General features: G+C 61.8%; 2 protein-coding genes and 1 long non-coding RNA gene across 6 annotated transcripts; 1 reads left to right on the top strand and 2 right to left on the bottom strand.

Moving 5' to 3' along the window:
• Nucleotides 1–1,531: 1,531 nt before the first annotated feature.
• Nucleotides 1,532–4,627, bottom strand: TNFRSF18 (TNF receptor superfamily member 18). Of its 2 annotated transcripts, NM_001184950.1 has the most exon segments (5): nucleotides 1,866–1,990; nucleotides 2,057–2,259; nucleotides 2,432–2,519; nucleotides 3,421–3,543; nucleotides 4,394–4,547. In NM_001184950.1, coding segments are annotated over 5 exon segments (693 nt in total).
• On the top strand, nucleotides 2,253–5,879 carry LOC132342478 (uncharacterized). Its single transcript, XR_009490871.1, has 2 exons — nucleotides 2,253–2,441; nucleotides 4,065–5,879. It is a non-coding gene; the product is annotated as an uncharacterized lncRNA (long non-coding RNA).
• A 3,420-nt stretch (nucleotides 5,880–9,299) lies between these two features.
• Nucleotides 9,300–12,144, bottom strand: TNFRSF4 (TNF receptor superfamily member 4). 3 transcript variants are annotated; one of them, NM_001099043.2, is made up of 7 exons: nucleotides 11,967–12,144; nucleotides 11,589–11,711; nucleotides 11,063–11,170; nucleotides 10,741–10,807; nucleotides 9,986–10,182; nucleotides 9,688–9,816; nucleotides 9,300–9,595 (listed from the first exon to the last, which is right to left on the bottom strand). In NM_001099043.2, the coding sequence occupies exons 1-7, from the start codon at nucleotides 12,106–12,108 to the stop codon at nucleotides 9,525–9,527; spliced, it is 837 nt and encodes a 278-aa protein (NP_001092513.1). In that variant the 5' UTR covers nucleotides 12,109–12,144; the 3' UTR covers nucleotides 9,300–9,524. The 3 variants fall into 3 exon arrangements, with proteins under 3 accessions (NP_001092513.1, XP_059731391.1, XP_059731390.1); XM_059875408.1 differs by lacking the exon at nucleotides 11,063–11,170; XM_059875407.1 differs by lacking the exon at nucleotides 9,986–10,182 and having other exon boundaries at nucleotides 10,741–11,170.
• Nucleotides 12,145–14,192: the final 2,048 nt, after the last annotated feature.

The raw sequence follows: 14,192 nt of genomic DNA, 5'->3' as shown, positions 1-14,192 counted from the left end.
CAGAGGGAGCTGGGGTGACCAGTAGTGGGCAGGCCTGGTGGGGCAGAGGTGCTCTGCAGGGAGGAGAGGAGCATGGAGGGAGGGCCCGGTCCGGTGGCAGGGGGTCCCTGAGTCGTCCTCACTGCCCACCCCCCCAAAAGCTGGGCCGGGCAAGTCCCCCTGTCCCCTGCCCGCTGCGGAGCAGGAATCCCCCGCTTGCTCCACGTCACCTTACCTGGCGTCACCCCACCGCCCACGGGCTGACTTTCCGGGCACTCCTCCCACACCAGCCGCCTGCGAGGACTTTCCGCACTGAGTCAGCGGAACACGCTCCCCGCCCGCGAGGCTGTCTAGGACCTGACTCCTGGCCTCAGCAGGGGGCTGAGCCAGGGTGGGGACCCCTTCCCCACAGGTTGGGGAGGGGCAGTCAAGGGACCCAGGTGACTGCGATGAGGAGGGCCCTCCTGGAGGCAGGTGGGCGAGGGTTGGCGAGGGACAGGAGATCTGGCTTGGGGGCAGAGGAGGAGCCTAAGGGTGTGGCAGCTGGTTGGCTCCCTGGGCCCCCAGAGCTAGGACCCGAGGGGCAGGCAGAGAGAAGCGGCTGAGGGGGCTGTTCTCCCTGTGTGAATAGTCACGAGCAGGCCACGCCCCTCCTTCCAGGCAGAAGCGGGCTGTGCCCCACAAGGGATGGAATGCAGGGTGCAGAGCCCCTCTCCCCTCCACTTCCTGCTCTGAGCTGGGCCCACCTGCCCCGCTGGAACTAGGTGGGGTTGGGGACCAGTGAATCAAGGGGCTCTCCTGGGCAGCATGCAGGTGGGTGGGGAGGGCACAGTGAGCAGGGGAGAGGGGGATGGTGCTAGAACACTTGGGGCCACAGACAGCAGGGGGGCCAGGTGTACTGACAGCTGGAGAGAGCTGCTGCCAAGAGCTGTCTCCACTGGCCCGCCAGCCACGCCCTGGGTGCCAAGGAGACCTTATCAGACTCCCCAGGGGTTGTGCTGTCAAGAGGCTGAAAAACACTGCTCTTCTCTATTGGGCAAAACCCCAGGACAGTGCCCCAGGAGCGAGGGCCCTGTGAGGTGGTAGAGGCCAACAGGAGGGCTTGGACAGAGGGCTAGAACCAGGCTACTCTGAGGCTGCCCACATCCACCAGGAAGTGTGGGCGGAAACTTACCTTGCCCCAGATTGGGGCCCAATGACCCAAGGGCAGGTACCCCACAGGGACCAGCAGGACATACAGCCAGCCCAGAACCAGAGTCTGGAGCACTCACGGCACAGAGACCAGACACACACCAAGGACCCGGCTGCCTGAGCAACTGCCTGGCCAACCACCGGAGAATGGGTTTGGACAGGGCAGCCAAGAGGCACAGAGGGCAGGGGTCCAGCAGAACATGCCTCCCCTGTGGTCCCAGCTGAGGGCTTGTGCTGAGGACTGTAATGGTCCCACTTCAGCCCCACCCCCACTCCCACCTCGGCTAGGAAGGGACTGTGAGCATTGGTTGGGGGAGAATCCAGAACCGGTCCCTTCTCCCCCAGCACACATCCACTTAGGTCACTGGACAAGCGTTTATTGAGTGCTGCCTGTAGCCAGGTCCTTAGCCTCCGGTCCTGGGAACCAGGGGCCCACAGATGCGGCCCCAGTGGGACAGCAAGAGAGGGAGGCAGCCCCTGTGCGTCTGTGTCTTCCATGGGGTCCAGCCACAGCTGCCGCCTCTTCGACATGATCCAGGGCACTGGTCACGGTCACCATCCCCCACCTGCTTCCACCATTGAGGGGAGCAGGGCCGGGCCCAGAGCTGGGGCCCCACCATGGGGCCCAGAGCCCTTGCTCCTGAGGGCCAGCCTGGGCCAGCTCCAGGGAGGGCCTGGCACGGACCCTTTGCACTTCACACCCACAGGTCCTCCTGGCGGCCCTTGTTCTCTGACAGCCGCTCACCCCGCTCCTCCTCAGGGAACTGGCAACTGCAGGCATCCTCAGGTGGGGGTGGCGGGGCCTCCAGGAGCTGGGTCTCTGCAGAGGGGCTGCAATCAGCAGGCAGGCAGGCAGGGGACCCCCCCTCCCTAAGGCACAACTGACCTGGGGGCCACATTCTTTGCCTCCTCAGCTGCCAGATGTGCAGGCTTAGCTGGGTCACGGTCAGGGCCAGGATGCAGGCAGCCAGAGAGAGGATGACGATGGTCACTGGGCTGGGTGGTTCAGTGGGCGGCAGCCCCAGGCTGCACACAGCATTGTGCGTCTTGTTTCCGGGAAACAGGGTGGGAAACCCAAGCTGGACGCAGCTGGGACACACGGACAGAGCCCTCGGTCAGCCCTCAGCGAGCTGAGCACTCCTCCGCACTGCTGCAGTCCTCTGAGCTGTTGGGGGGTCACTGCACCAGAAATGACAGCAGAGGCCCCGCCTTCAAGCCTGCCTGGACCGCCCCGCCACCAGAAGGCCCCACCAGCACTCACTCTGCCCAAGGTTTGCAGCGGCCCTCATGGCCCCTAGAGAAGGTCCCCACGGCACAGTCAACACACTCAAAGCCGAATTTGAAGTTGCCTGGAGACAGACAGACATACAATGGCTGCAGGGGTGGCTGGGGTGGGATCCTGCTGGGGTCCAGGTCCCCAGCAGGACTCCACCACCCTGACCTTATCCATTTGACAGGAACCTCTGGTGCCCACAGGACGTGGGCCTGGGATAAATCAGGTCCCCAGTGTGCCCCTTTCCAGGGCAGGCTGTGACTCAGGGCTGAGTGGAGGGTCCCTGAAGGGATATGGGGGAGGGGAGGGATCTGCTTGCAAACGATGGAGCGGAGCTGGGGGTGGGGTTGAAGCCTGGCAAGAGCCAGGCTGGGCCTTCACTTGCTCCAGGAGGCTGGGGAGCAGGAGGCTGGTGAGGGCCCTGGAGATTGGGGTAAGGCTGTGCCCCAGTCACCCCTAGGCTCCCCTGCCCCCAAAACCTCACACAGGCCCCTGCTGCCCTCACTCCCCAGCCCCCACGTGCTCAGACAGGCCCCGCCCCCCCAGGTAAAGAGCTCCCTAAGAGGATGAGAGGCTCTTTCCAGACAAGGGGCTGAACTCCAGACTGGGCTCCGGCTGGAAGGTCAGGGTGGGTATAGACCTGGACATAGTCTGAGCCAGGGCCTAAGGGCCAGACAGTCCTGGACACCCCTCTGTTCCTCACAACCAGCCCTAAGGGCATCATTTCTGGACAAAGACACCTAGGCCAAGAGAACCACGCACACAGTGGGCGCTGTGCCTCCAGCAAGGGCTGAGATGCCAGAACAAGAGAACTGCCTGCCTGCCAGGGTTTCATAGGACCCCACACTGGTGCCCATCTGCCCAGAGGGTGTCCGAACCCCTACTTGCAAGCTTTCTTCCACACCAGCTGCTACGAGCTCTGGCTGGGCCCTGTTAATGCCCCTGGCCTGCACGGGCCACCCCCACCAACCACTTACCCTCAGGCTGCACTCCCTGGCCAGGTGGACAGGAGTAGTACTTGCAGCTCTTACACTGTGGGTCTCCACAGTGGAACTCGGGCTGGATACACTGGCAGTCCGGCTCAGGACAGGTCCCCTCATCTGGGCAGGGAACAAACAGCTCTCTCAGCAGCTGGGGGGAGCCCCCTCCCCGGGGCACCCCCTCTTAGTCCCCAGGGAAATGGGGGGCAGGGAAGGGCTACCTCAGCTGGGCAGAGTACTGTCTGGGAGGCAGGACCCTGGCTTGGTCCAGCTGTGCCCCGCCTTCCTGGGCACCCAGCTCCTTCACCCACCTGGCCTGGCTGCATCCCCCATTGCCCTGAAGCTGCTCTCACCCAGGGTAACCATGACTCAGTGTGACCCGGAGCCATCCCGACAGACAAAGGGGTCGCCTGGGAGATCTACTCCCTGCCCCCTCTCCATCCTGCATGGCCCTCAACTGCCAGGACCCTCCAGGCAGCTTGCCCATCCCTCCCCGACTGCTGTCTACAGTGTCCATGACACTGAGACCTAAACTCTAAGAGCCCCTTACCACCCCCCAGATCCTGGCAGGGTGACACCCTGGGTGTTTTCCGGGGGATATTTGTCCCCAAACTGACCCATTCCACTTTTCTCCCACCCAGATATGCAGGTCCGAGGCAGGGAGCTGGCAGAAAGAGGGGTGCAACCCCAAACAGCCTGAGTGATGGCCAAGGGCTCACTACCCACTCAGAAGGAAGAGGGACAGCCCTCCTCTACACTGGGACCCCTGACCTGTCTTGGGGAAGGTTCCCACACCCCCTGCCCCACCTCCCGGCCACCACCCCCCAACCCCTAATCCCCAATCCCCAAGCCACTTCTGCCTCCGCCGGGTTGCGCTGGGATCAGGGCTTTGGACCCAGAAAGCTTGCCCTGAGCACGGGGAGGCTCGCCGCGCTGCCGCCCTCCGCGCACGGGCTCCCGCCTGCCTTACCTGGGGCGCAGCGGCAGCAGCGTGCGTCTGTCCCCGTCCCATGCAGAACTTGGCCAGGGCTGCAGCTCAGATCGCTGAGGGGTCGCTGGCCCAGGCCCAGCGCGCAGAGCAGCGCAACACCGCACAGGGCCACTCGCGCGCCCCTCGCCCCCATGGCGTCCCCCTGGCCGCGCGCCCCGCGGTTTTAGGAAGCAGGGCCCTCCTGGACACGCCCAGATCCCGCCCCGCGGGCCGCTCCGCCTCGGCCACGCCCCAGACAGGCCCCAGGAACTGTTCCCATGCGGGACCCCCGAGACCCTGAGACTCAAAATCCAAGGCGTGGGCGGAGGTTTGGGGCAGTGAGACTGCTCTGGAAACTTCAGCGGCGAGGACGCGACATCACACGTTTGTCCAGAGCACAGGACGAGCCACCGGACGTGAACTACCGGCTCTGGCTTAGGATGAAGTGTCAGTGCAGGTTTGTCTTTTGTAACAAATGCACTGTCCTCAGGGTTATTGAATTTTGCAATAAGGAGTTCATGATCTGAGCCACAGTCAGCTCCCCGTTTTGTTTTTGCTGACTATATACAGCTTGCTCCTTGTTAGAAAAGCTATGACAAACCTAGACAGTCTATTAAAAAGCAGAGACATTACTTTGCCGACAAAGGTCCATCTTAGCCCCCAAAGCTACGGTTTGTCTAGTAGTCACGTATGGATGTGAGAGTTGGACCATAAAGAAAGCTGAGCACTGAAGAATTGATGCTTTTGAACTGTGATGTTGGAGAAGACTCTTTAGAGTCCCTTGGACTGCAAGGAGATCAAACCAGTCCATCCTAAAGGAAATCAACCCTGAATATTCATTGGAAGGACTGATGCTGAAGCTGAAGCTCCAGTACTTTGGCCACCTGATGTGAAGAGCTGATTCATTGGAAAAGACACTAATGCTGGGAAAGACTGACGGAAGGAGAAGGGGATGACAGAGGATGAGATAGTTGGATGGCATCACCAACCATGGACATTAGTTTGAGCAAGCTCCAGGAGTTGGTGATGGATAGGGAAGCCAGGCGTGCTGCAGTCCACGGGGTCACAAAAGTCGGACACAACTGAGCAACTGAAGAGGGGGTATTGATGGGGGGAATGTTCCCCCTCACTTGCTAAGAACCTGAAACTGCTATAAAAAAAAAATATTTTTTTTTAATTCAAGGGATGGGAATTCCCTGGAAGTCCAGTTAATAGGACTCAGTGCTTTCACTGCCTTAGGCAGGGTTAGGGTTAGTGTTCAATCTCTGATCAGGGAATATGATCCCACAAGTTGTGTGCAACCAAAAGAGAAAAAAACAATTCAAGGGGTCCCAAAGGGACCCCAAGAGAGCAGGTCCCATCATAGGCTGCAGAGCAACTGACCACAGAGGACAAGACACCTGGGAGACCCATGTGTGAAGGTGACCTTGGGGGATTCCTAAGTGATCATGCTCTTTGGCCCAGGAATTCTTTTCTGGGAACTAAATGTGACCTAAATGTGTGTGCCTTGTCAGGGGAAACACCACACGTATCCCCAGCCACATCACAAGGAGGGCGGGCGGGGGGTGGTCAGAAATGTTTTCTATGTAAAACCTGAGGCCACCAGGCCTGAAGGAACTGGAGTGTGGGTGGGCACCGGATGCGGGGTGGCAGACAGCACCCTGAGTCATTGGGAGTGGGACAACCCTCAACAAGGACTGCTTCCTCACTGTGCCCCTTGGCTCCTGGCTGACCCCCTCTCTACCTCCAGCTTCCCCAGGGGGGCGCTGTGAGGCCCCTCCAACACCCAGAGCGGGTGGGATGAAATCCCTCATCCTCTGAAGTCTCCAGGCCAGGGACCCCACAACCTCCCAGAAGTCCTGGATTGCCAACACTGAGCAGCCTCAGAACCCATCCAGGGATCAGAACGAGTCCCTGCTTTCTGAGGATTAGAACAAGCCCCCCACTTTGGGAGATTAGGACAAGTCTCCCCCCGCCCCTCAGCTTGGCCAAGTGGGCCTGGCCAGGCTCCAGACATCACACACACTGGAGGCTACAGCTGTGCTGACACCTGAGAGGAGGAGCTAGCAAGGAGAGACCAGTCATTGGCTGAACCCTGCAGAGTTGGGAGGAGGGGCTGTCCAGGCTGCAGCCCTGACTGCCCTGCAGACTTCAACCCAGCTCTCCCGACAGGAATCCCATCAGCCCGTGGGGATGTGCTGGCCCCTGATGGAGCGCTTGAGCTCTTGAGGCTGAGAACTCAGCCTCCAGAAACAGCAAGTCAACCCTGATGTGGGGAGGAGGGGCTGTCCAGGCTGCAGTTCACCGTGAGACTGTCCCTTGTCTCTATGAACCTTAGTTTCTTCACCTTAGTTTCTGGGGCCCTGCCTCCTTCAGGAAGCCTCCCCAGATTGCTTAGCCCTCCAGTGGAAGCTTGATACAGGGGAAATGGGCAGAGATCCCTGGGAATGCTGTAGGGTGGGCAGTGGGGGTCCCAGGAGTGTGATTTTGGTGGCACCCATAGGTATGTTGAGGGCCATGACCTGGTGACCAGGGCAGACCCATGAAACTTGGTTTGAGAATGACAGGATTTGTGACTCAAGTCCCAGGATGTGCAAGGCCCTCCTCAGAGAAGCAACTGGGCCCTAAAGAAAAGGGAGGGTCTCTGCGGGGGCTGTGGCTCTGGTTGCTAGAGGGCAAGGTGAGGCCCCTAGGACTGGCCCTCTCTGAGGACCACCAGGTTACAGCTCAGCTCCTAGACTGGAGGAGGGTTTGAGCAATCACTGGACCCCAGGGCAAGGTGCGGAGTGGAGAACTGGGCAGTTCTGGACCTTCTGCCACTGCTCATTTTAAAGGCCTGAACAGTTACGTCTGTACCTAACTGTTGGCGTCACCCCAATTCTGGTAAGAGCCTAAGAAAAAAATGATAAATCCCCGAAAATGATGCTTGTCCAACCAGGTCCTCTCTATTGGCCCTTCTGGAAGCTGACCAGCACAGCACGCACCAGGGGGCAGCTGTCTGTGCAAAGGGGACTGCCACCTGCAGCAGCAGGAAACCAGAGGGAGGGTCGTGTGTGACAAGAGGCAAGACTGATACCGGGGGTGGGGACCTGCGTTGCCCTCTGGTCCCCAAGGCTCCGGAAGGGCCCTCCCACGCAGCCACAAGCTGCGGAGTTTCTGTGACCTGGCACTGCGGGGGAGATCTCTATCTGCCAGCTGTATTTTCCAATACTTTTTGAGCAGCTCATCACATTTTTCATCATTTGTCTCAGCTCACACAAGTGACGCTCATTCATGGGGCAGAGGGTCCCACATGGGGTCCAGGTGTTAATCAGGAGGGCTGAGGGAGGAGGGTGGGGAGCCAGGTGAGGGCCCTGGAGCGGGGAGGGCCCAGTGTGGGCATATCGGGGAGGGGGGTGTCTGTGGGCCCAGGGGGTAGCTCAGCAGGGTTTAGGAGGCTTGTCAGCAGAGACAGGAGTGGAGAGTGTGCTTAGCGGCAGCATCAAAGCAAACTGAAAGTGATCAAGCTCTGTCTGTCCATCTGTCAGCTGTTCAGAGGTGGAGCCACCAGGCAAGGGGTCAGGTGGGGGGCTCGTGGCTGAGGGAGCAGCTGGGAGGTTTGGGGAGGAAGCTCCTTCCCATGACCTTCAACTTCCAGGCCCTAAGGCCCTGGGCTCTCCCTTAGGCCCCTCCGGCTTGCTCTGTAGCCTCTCTGCACAGACTCTGCACTGCCCAGGGACCACAGGCCCCTGACCGGTGGTGCCAACTTGTTGCCCGTTCTAAGGGCACAGGGTGTGTGTGTTCACTGCTGCATCCTGAGAGCCTTCCAAGAACACATGATGGTCCCATGGTCCCTTTTCCCCAGGAGGCCACCAGGGGTCAGAGGTTTGAGAAGAGATGGATGGGCCTCTGGGGCAGCTCTGGGGGGAAAGCCAGGCCAAGAAACTTGGGGCAGGGGGGCAGGACGGCAGCCTGACACATGTGGCAGGAGCATCTTCAGCTGCTGTAGGGCCCTCTTGGTGCAGCGATGCCTGGGTCCTGGCCACCGGGCGGGGAAAGGTGTGAGAGCAAGCCAGGCGCTCATTTGCCAAGTGCACCAGGTGAGGCCTCGGGCTCTTGCCCGGATTTTCTCTGCTCCTCCACACCCCCAACAGCAGCTCAGGAGTCTTTTATTTCGGTTCACTGTAGCTCTGCAATCTGTCTGAACACCTGGGGCACAAATGTCTATCGGCTGCACAGCATTTCCACACTGACCTGTGCTCCCTGAGCTGTTTAACCTGCACACCTCGAGTGAGCCCTTGGCCACTTGCCCCAAGTCCACACCTCTGCCCAAGCCAGGACCGCCCCCAGTGCTGACCAGCAGATCGGTCTGACCATGAGGGCTTTTACAGCCCACAGGTTTCCCACCTGGGAACCTTTTCGCATAATGGTGCCCATTCTGTTCCCGCCCAGGGTGGATGAAGGATCAGCCCTGTCAGAAGCATCCAGTTTCCCTGAGAGCATGGAGTTGGTCTCAGGGGACTCGGGGGGCCTGCAGGTGTTGTGGGGGTCGTAGGGTCACCATACACTTGGGTCTAGCAGGGCATGGGGTTTGAGAAGAAACAGACACTTGTGCCCTCTCCTGGGAGGAGCCCTAGCAACCCGAAGGGTGGTCCTGGATGACCTTTGGGGCCAGGGCCTGAGTTCCCATCAGTACTCAGCCCGTGCCAGCCCCTCCCAAGTGGCCCAGGGAAGGTCCCTGGGTTAGGGTCTCACGTGGCTGACAGGTGCAGCACTGACTCCCCAGGGCACTTATTTTGGCTCCCCCACCCCCTACAGGTGCTGGGATGTGCCCAGGGAACAGGACAGCAGCCCTGGGATATGTGAGGGATCCAGGGGAGCCCCTGCCCACCCCCCCAGCCCCAGGTAGCCCAGTCAGAGGCCCACATCTGCCAACGTCATTTATTGGGGGCCCACTCTGGGCAGGGAGTATGCACAGCATACGTAGCAGAGCCCAGGGCCAGCCCAGGAGCACCTAAAACGGCACAGGGCAGGTGTCAGGGCGCCACGCGCAGGGGTGACAGGGGGGCAACCTGCACCTGGGGGCCCCCACTGCCCCTCAGGGGCCCCAGCCTGGGGAGGGGTCACCGGCTCCCACCCCAGCAGATGTTGTTCAGATCTTGGCCAGGCTGGAGTTGGCATCAGTGTGCTCCTCTTGGATAGGGGTCCGGAAGCTGTTTCCCCCTGGGGAGGAGGTACGGGCAAGAGGTGGGAGGTGGGCAGGGGTCCTGCACCTTGGGAGGCCATCTGGTCTGGGGCCCACCACAAGCACTCACCTGGGGGCTTGGGGGTGTTGGTCAGCAGCCTCCAGGCCCTGTGGTGGAGGAGCAGGGCCAGCATGGCAGCCACAGGGGCAAGGAGGCCCAGGCCCAAGCCGAGGCCCAGGACAGCGGACAGCTCAGGGGCTGCAAGGAGGCAGGGCCTGCTGGGTGGGGTCTGCCAGGGGAAGGGACCCACAATAGGGAGGGCCCCACCAAGCCCAGAGGGTGTCTCTACTCCCATCCTCCCCACCCATCCCACTCCCCTTTTGGGTTGAGGGGAGGGCCCTGCTGGGGCAAGGCCAGGTCCCCTTACCCTTGGGGGGCTCTGTGTGGGGCATGGAGGACCCCTGTGAGGCCTTAGACCAGGAGGTGGTGGGCTTGGCAGTAGTGGACTGGACTGGGGGGCCCTGGGTCTCCCACGGTGGTGTGGCCGGGGGGCTCCTGTCCTCACAGATGGCGTCCGAGCTGCTATTGGCCGCCCGCAACGTTCGCTTTCCTAACAAGGTGCAGCTGAGGGCGGGCAAGGGTGTTGATCAGGCCAGAGTCCCCCTTCTCCTCCCCCACCAGTGGGATGGGCCCAGAACTGGGGCAGTACCAGGGAGACGTGGGAAGCAACAGGGGTCCACACTGGTCACTCAGGCAGCATCAGAGTCCAGGCCAAAGGTGGCGAGGAGAGGGGCCGCAGACTCTGCCGGGCCCTCCTGCGCTTAGCCTGCTCCCACCTGCACCTTCCTCTCCCAAACCCGTCTACTCTCTTCCTGCTTGCTCTGGCTCAGCCCAAGGACAGGAACCTTTCCGCTGTGAGTGATTGAGGCTCTCACACTCCTGGGGCCTGGGCTGGGGTCTCAGAGGCTCCCTACACTGACCCAGCAGGAAGGCCAGTGGGAGGCTGGGCCAGGGCTGAGCAGGGGTTATGGTGGGAGCAGGGACTATCACGGAGTGGGGCGGGGCAAGGGCTACAGGGATTCAGGCCCAGGAGCTCCCAGCCAGCAGCTTCCTACTCCCAGAACTGACCCCTGGCTCCCAGACCCCAGGCCACCCAAGCCCTCTGGCCACAGGGACACTCACTTGGTCCAGGGCTGGCAGGCCTGGTCATTGCCCGGGGAGAAATGTCCTGGTGGGCACGGGGCGCAGTCTGCAACAGAGTCAGCAGGCTCTGCCCATCTGCCACCCCTGGGGTGCCCAGAGACTCATTCCCCAGGGTCTCCAAGAGCCCCTCCCCACCTGCATGCCACCCGTGGGCCCTGACCTGGGAGACCCCCACCCCCATCTTGGTGTAATCTGCTGGGGAAGGGGCATTCAGCTGGGGCTGGGGTAGGGGCTCTGGGAGGAGCAGTGACAGCGTGTGAGGGACATGCTCCTTCCACATAGCTCCCAAGGCCCCCCTCACCAACTCCACGCTTGTAGCCGTAGCTGTCCTGGGGCTGGCTGCCCGGCCTGCAGCCACAGACCGTGTCTCTGGTGGGTGTGCATCTCTGCTTGGGTTCACTCCCACTTCCTGGGGGTTGGGTGGGGTGGGTGCAGTCAGCGGGGAGGCCAGAGCTGCAGAGCAGGCTGAGGATGGGGGTCAAGGGTCCACAGCCACCTTCCCGACCAGCAGCCCCTCACGGCTGGGCGGCTTCTGGTTCTCTCTTACCAAGCACGCCACATCCCTCCTGGTCACACGGCCCCCAGGGTAACCCGCGGCAGCTATGACCACCCTTCTAACACCCTCCAGTCTGCTCAGGACCCTCTGCAGCCCTTGACTCTGGGTCTCACCCTACCCCCACCCCAAAGCCACGTGGTCCTGGCCCCCTAGGAGGGGGAGGTGCCCTGTCGGCCGTTTCAGCTGGCTGTGAGGCCCCAGGGGGCAGGGCAGGGCAGGCCCCCGCCATGGTCGAGTCTTGATGTGGGTGCCAGGCACCCATGGTGCTCACTCTGGCTGCACTGGGTGCAGGGCTTGCAGGGCTCGTAGTTGACGGCTTCGTTGTAGTAGCCGGGCTTACACGGGCTGCACACTGTGTCCTGGTTGTGGTTACAGCGGCTTTCCATCCCATAACCTGCTGAGGGAGGCCGGGGTCAGAGCCGTACACAGCCCGGCGCTCCCCCAGGAGCCCCACCCGGCCTCTGACTGGCCTGTCATCCCAGACATGGCTCCAGATCACCCACTAACCCAACTCCACTTGCCTCACGATACCTGCAGTGCGTGACTCCATCTGCAGGTCCCTGCCGCCCCATCCGTGTCCTCCAACCCTGTCTCCTGGTCCTAGGTCCCTGCAGGCACCCCTCCCCGACTCCATGTCCCGGCCACTCACCTGGCGGGCACTCTTTGCAGCACCTGTTGCCACTAGGGTAGGTGTCCCCAGTACAGTGGGGCTGGGCCGCAGCACCCAGCACGAGCCCGAGGAGCAGGAGGGCTGAGCCCGGCGCCCTGGGCGGCTGGGTCCCCACGCACATTCTCAGCTCCTCTCAGCTCCGAGGCTCTGGGAGTCTGGGGTTTTTCCTTGCAGGATGTGGCTATAAGGGCTGCGGGGGAGGGGTGGGGAGGGCAGGAGGAGGGGACCAGGAGGGGACTAGGAGGGCCCCAGGAAGCGCTGGAAGGCAGCTAGTCTGGGAAGCCCACTCCCAGCCTTCTCTTCTGGCCCTGGGCCCAGGGGCCCCGACCCCACGACAATGCCCCAGGCCTCAGCTCAGCCAAGCCGGCAGCTGTGGTATGTAGACCCAGGGCCCGAGGGGGGACCCGCAGCTCCCCCAGCCCTACTAGGGCCAGGCCAGTTCTCCAGCCCAGCTGGTCTGCACCCACCACAAGACGCTCCCATTCCTGTCTCACGGAGCCCCTTCAGCCAAGCATCTTGGCTGCCCCCCTGCCAGGCCTGGCCTAGCCAAGCTGCCAGGAACAGAATGGTCTTGGGATGCCTTCACCTGGCTCACTGCTTCTAGACTCCCACTCTCTCTGCAGGGCCGAACCCTCAGGAGAAATGGGGGGGCCGCACTGATGCCAATCCTTACCCTCCGCTCTGCCAAAGGGTGCCCAGAGTCCGTGGGTAAGCCAGGGCAGCACACGGGGTCAGGCATCCACTATGGGGGAGGGGAGGTGGTATTGGGGGCTCTGGAGCATGGTCACTGGCCCAAGTGTACAAAAGTAGCCCAGACCAATGCCAGCAGTTCTGGTGGATCAGGCACCTCCTGACCAGTGCCCACAGTGAGCGCCAGCCTGGGCATGTGTGTGCAGGCGTGTGCAGGTGTGAGAAAGCAGCTGCATGTCCCTGAGCACAGCAGGAGGCGCCAGGGGCTGAATTCATGTTAGTGCCACAGCCCGCACGTGGAAGCCCAACCCTCGTGCAGCTTTGCTGGAAGAAGGGGCCTCTTAGGGGGCAATGATGGTGGGGTGGGGTCACAGGTGGGCCTGATCCCGTGTGGCTTGTGTCCACGTAAGAGGAGGTCAGGGCACAGACATGCACAGAGGCCGACCACATGAGGACCCAGAGAAAACAGCTGTCTACACGGCAACACCGGCCATGCCCACACCTAGGTCTCCGATGTCCAGCCTCCAGGACTGGAAGAGGATAAGCCGCCCACGCAGACCCAACATATGCTGCTGGTCAAGCACTGACAGGTGTCCTGGGTGTGATGTGTGCCTGGGAGCGTGTGTCAGCCACATGTGTGGCACGCATGTGTGGTGCTAGCCCCACGTGCCCGGACGTGTGTGTGCTGTCCTCGTGAAGCCCTGGGCTTGTGTCTAGAAGGGGTGGCCCATGAGGACAGACCCTCGCTCTGCCCCCTGGCTGGATGAGCGCAGCCTCTGCCAACACTCTGGAGGCTGTGCCAGGCTCTCCCTGACCCCACAGCCACCCGGGTTCGGGGGGGACAGGAAAGACAAGCCCCGGGGGCCCTCGGGACAGTGGGACGGCCGGTTTGCCGGCACTGTGGGGAGAGGGGAGGCGAGCACAGGCACGCATGCACACACGTGCACGCGCTTCCTCCCACACAGCTCTCATCCTGCTGCCCCAAGGCAGAGGCTGTTCTGTGTCTTCGGTGCCTTTAAAATCTGAACCAAGAGACAGGATTCTCTGCTTAACGGTTAACCTGAAGCTTCAGGCGGGGAGCCTCCCGCAGGGGCTGGAAATCCCCCTCCTCCTGGTGGTGACGGGCACAGGTAAGAAGTGGGGCTCCCTCCCCACCTGCAGGAAATTCCACCAGTCGGCTCTGCCCGCAGGCCTCTGCCCCAGCCTCCAGAGAGGGAGGGTCCCCAGGGGAGGGATAGAGCCCCCAGGCAGTCTGCTATACACGCGTGTGCGTGCAAGTATTGTACCCCTCTCCCACTGAAGGTGAGAAAAATATTTTTAAGACAAACTATAGCTTCTGAGATGGCAGTAACTCAGGGCCTGGCAGCACCCTACTCCTTACAGGACCACACCGCCCTCTGCCCGAGGCCCTAACACCTGCCACACACGGGGTCCACACGTGGCAGCCCATGGACCTGGCTGATTGACATCTCTGTCCCAGCTAAGTTACACCTGCTGGCAGCTGCCCGCCCACAC

The sequence above is a fragment of the Bos taurus genome, chromosome 16, assembly GCF_002263795.3.
Source record: "Bos taurus isolate L1 Dominette 01449 registration number 42190680 breed Hereford chromosome 16, ARS-UCD2.0, whole genome shotgun sequence".
NCBI classification, from domain to species: Eukaryota; Metazoa; Chordata; class Mammalia; order Artiodactyla; family Bovidae; genus Bos; species Bos taurus.
The sequence above is the reverse complement of the archived record's forward strand: the minus strand, read 5'-3'. Positions and strand labels throughout refer to the sequence as shown.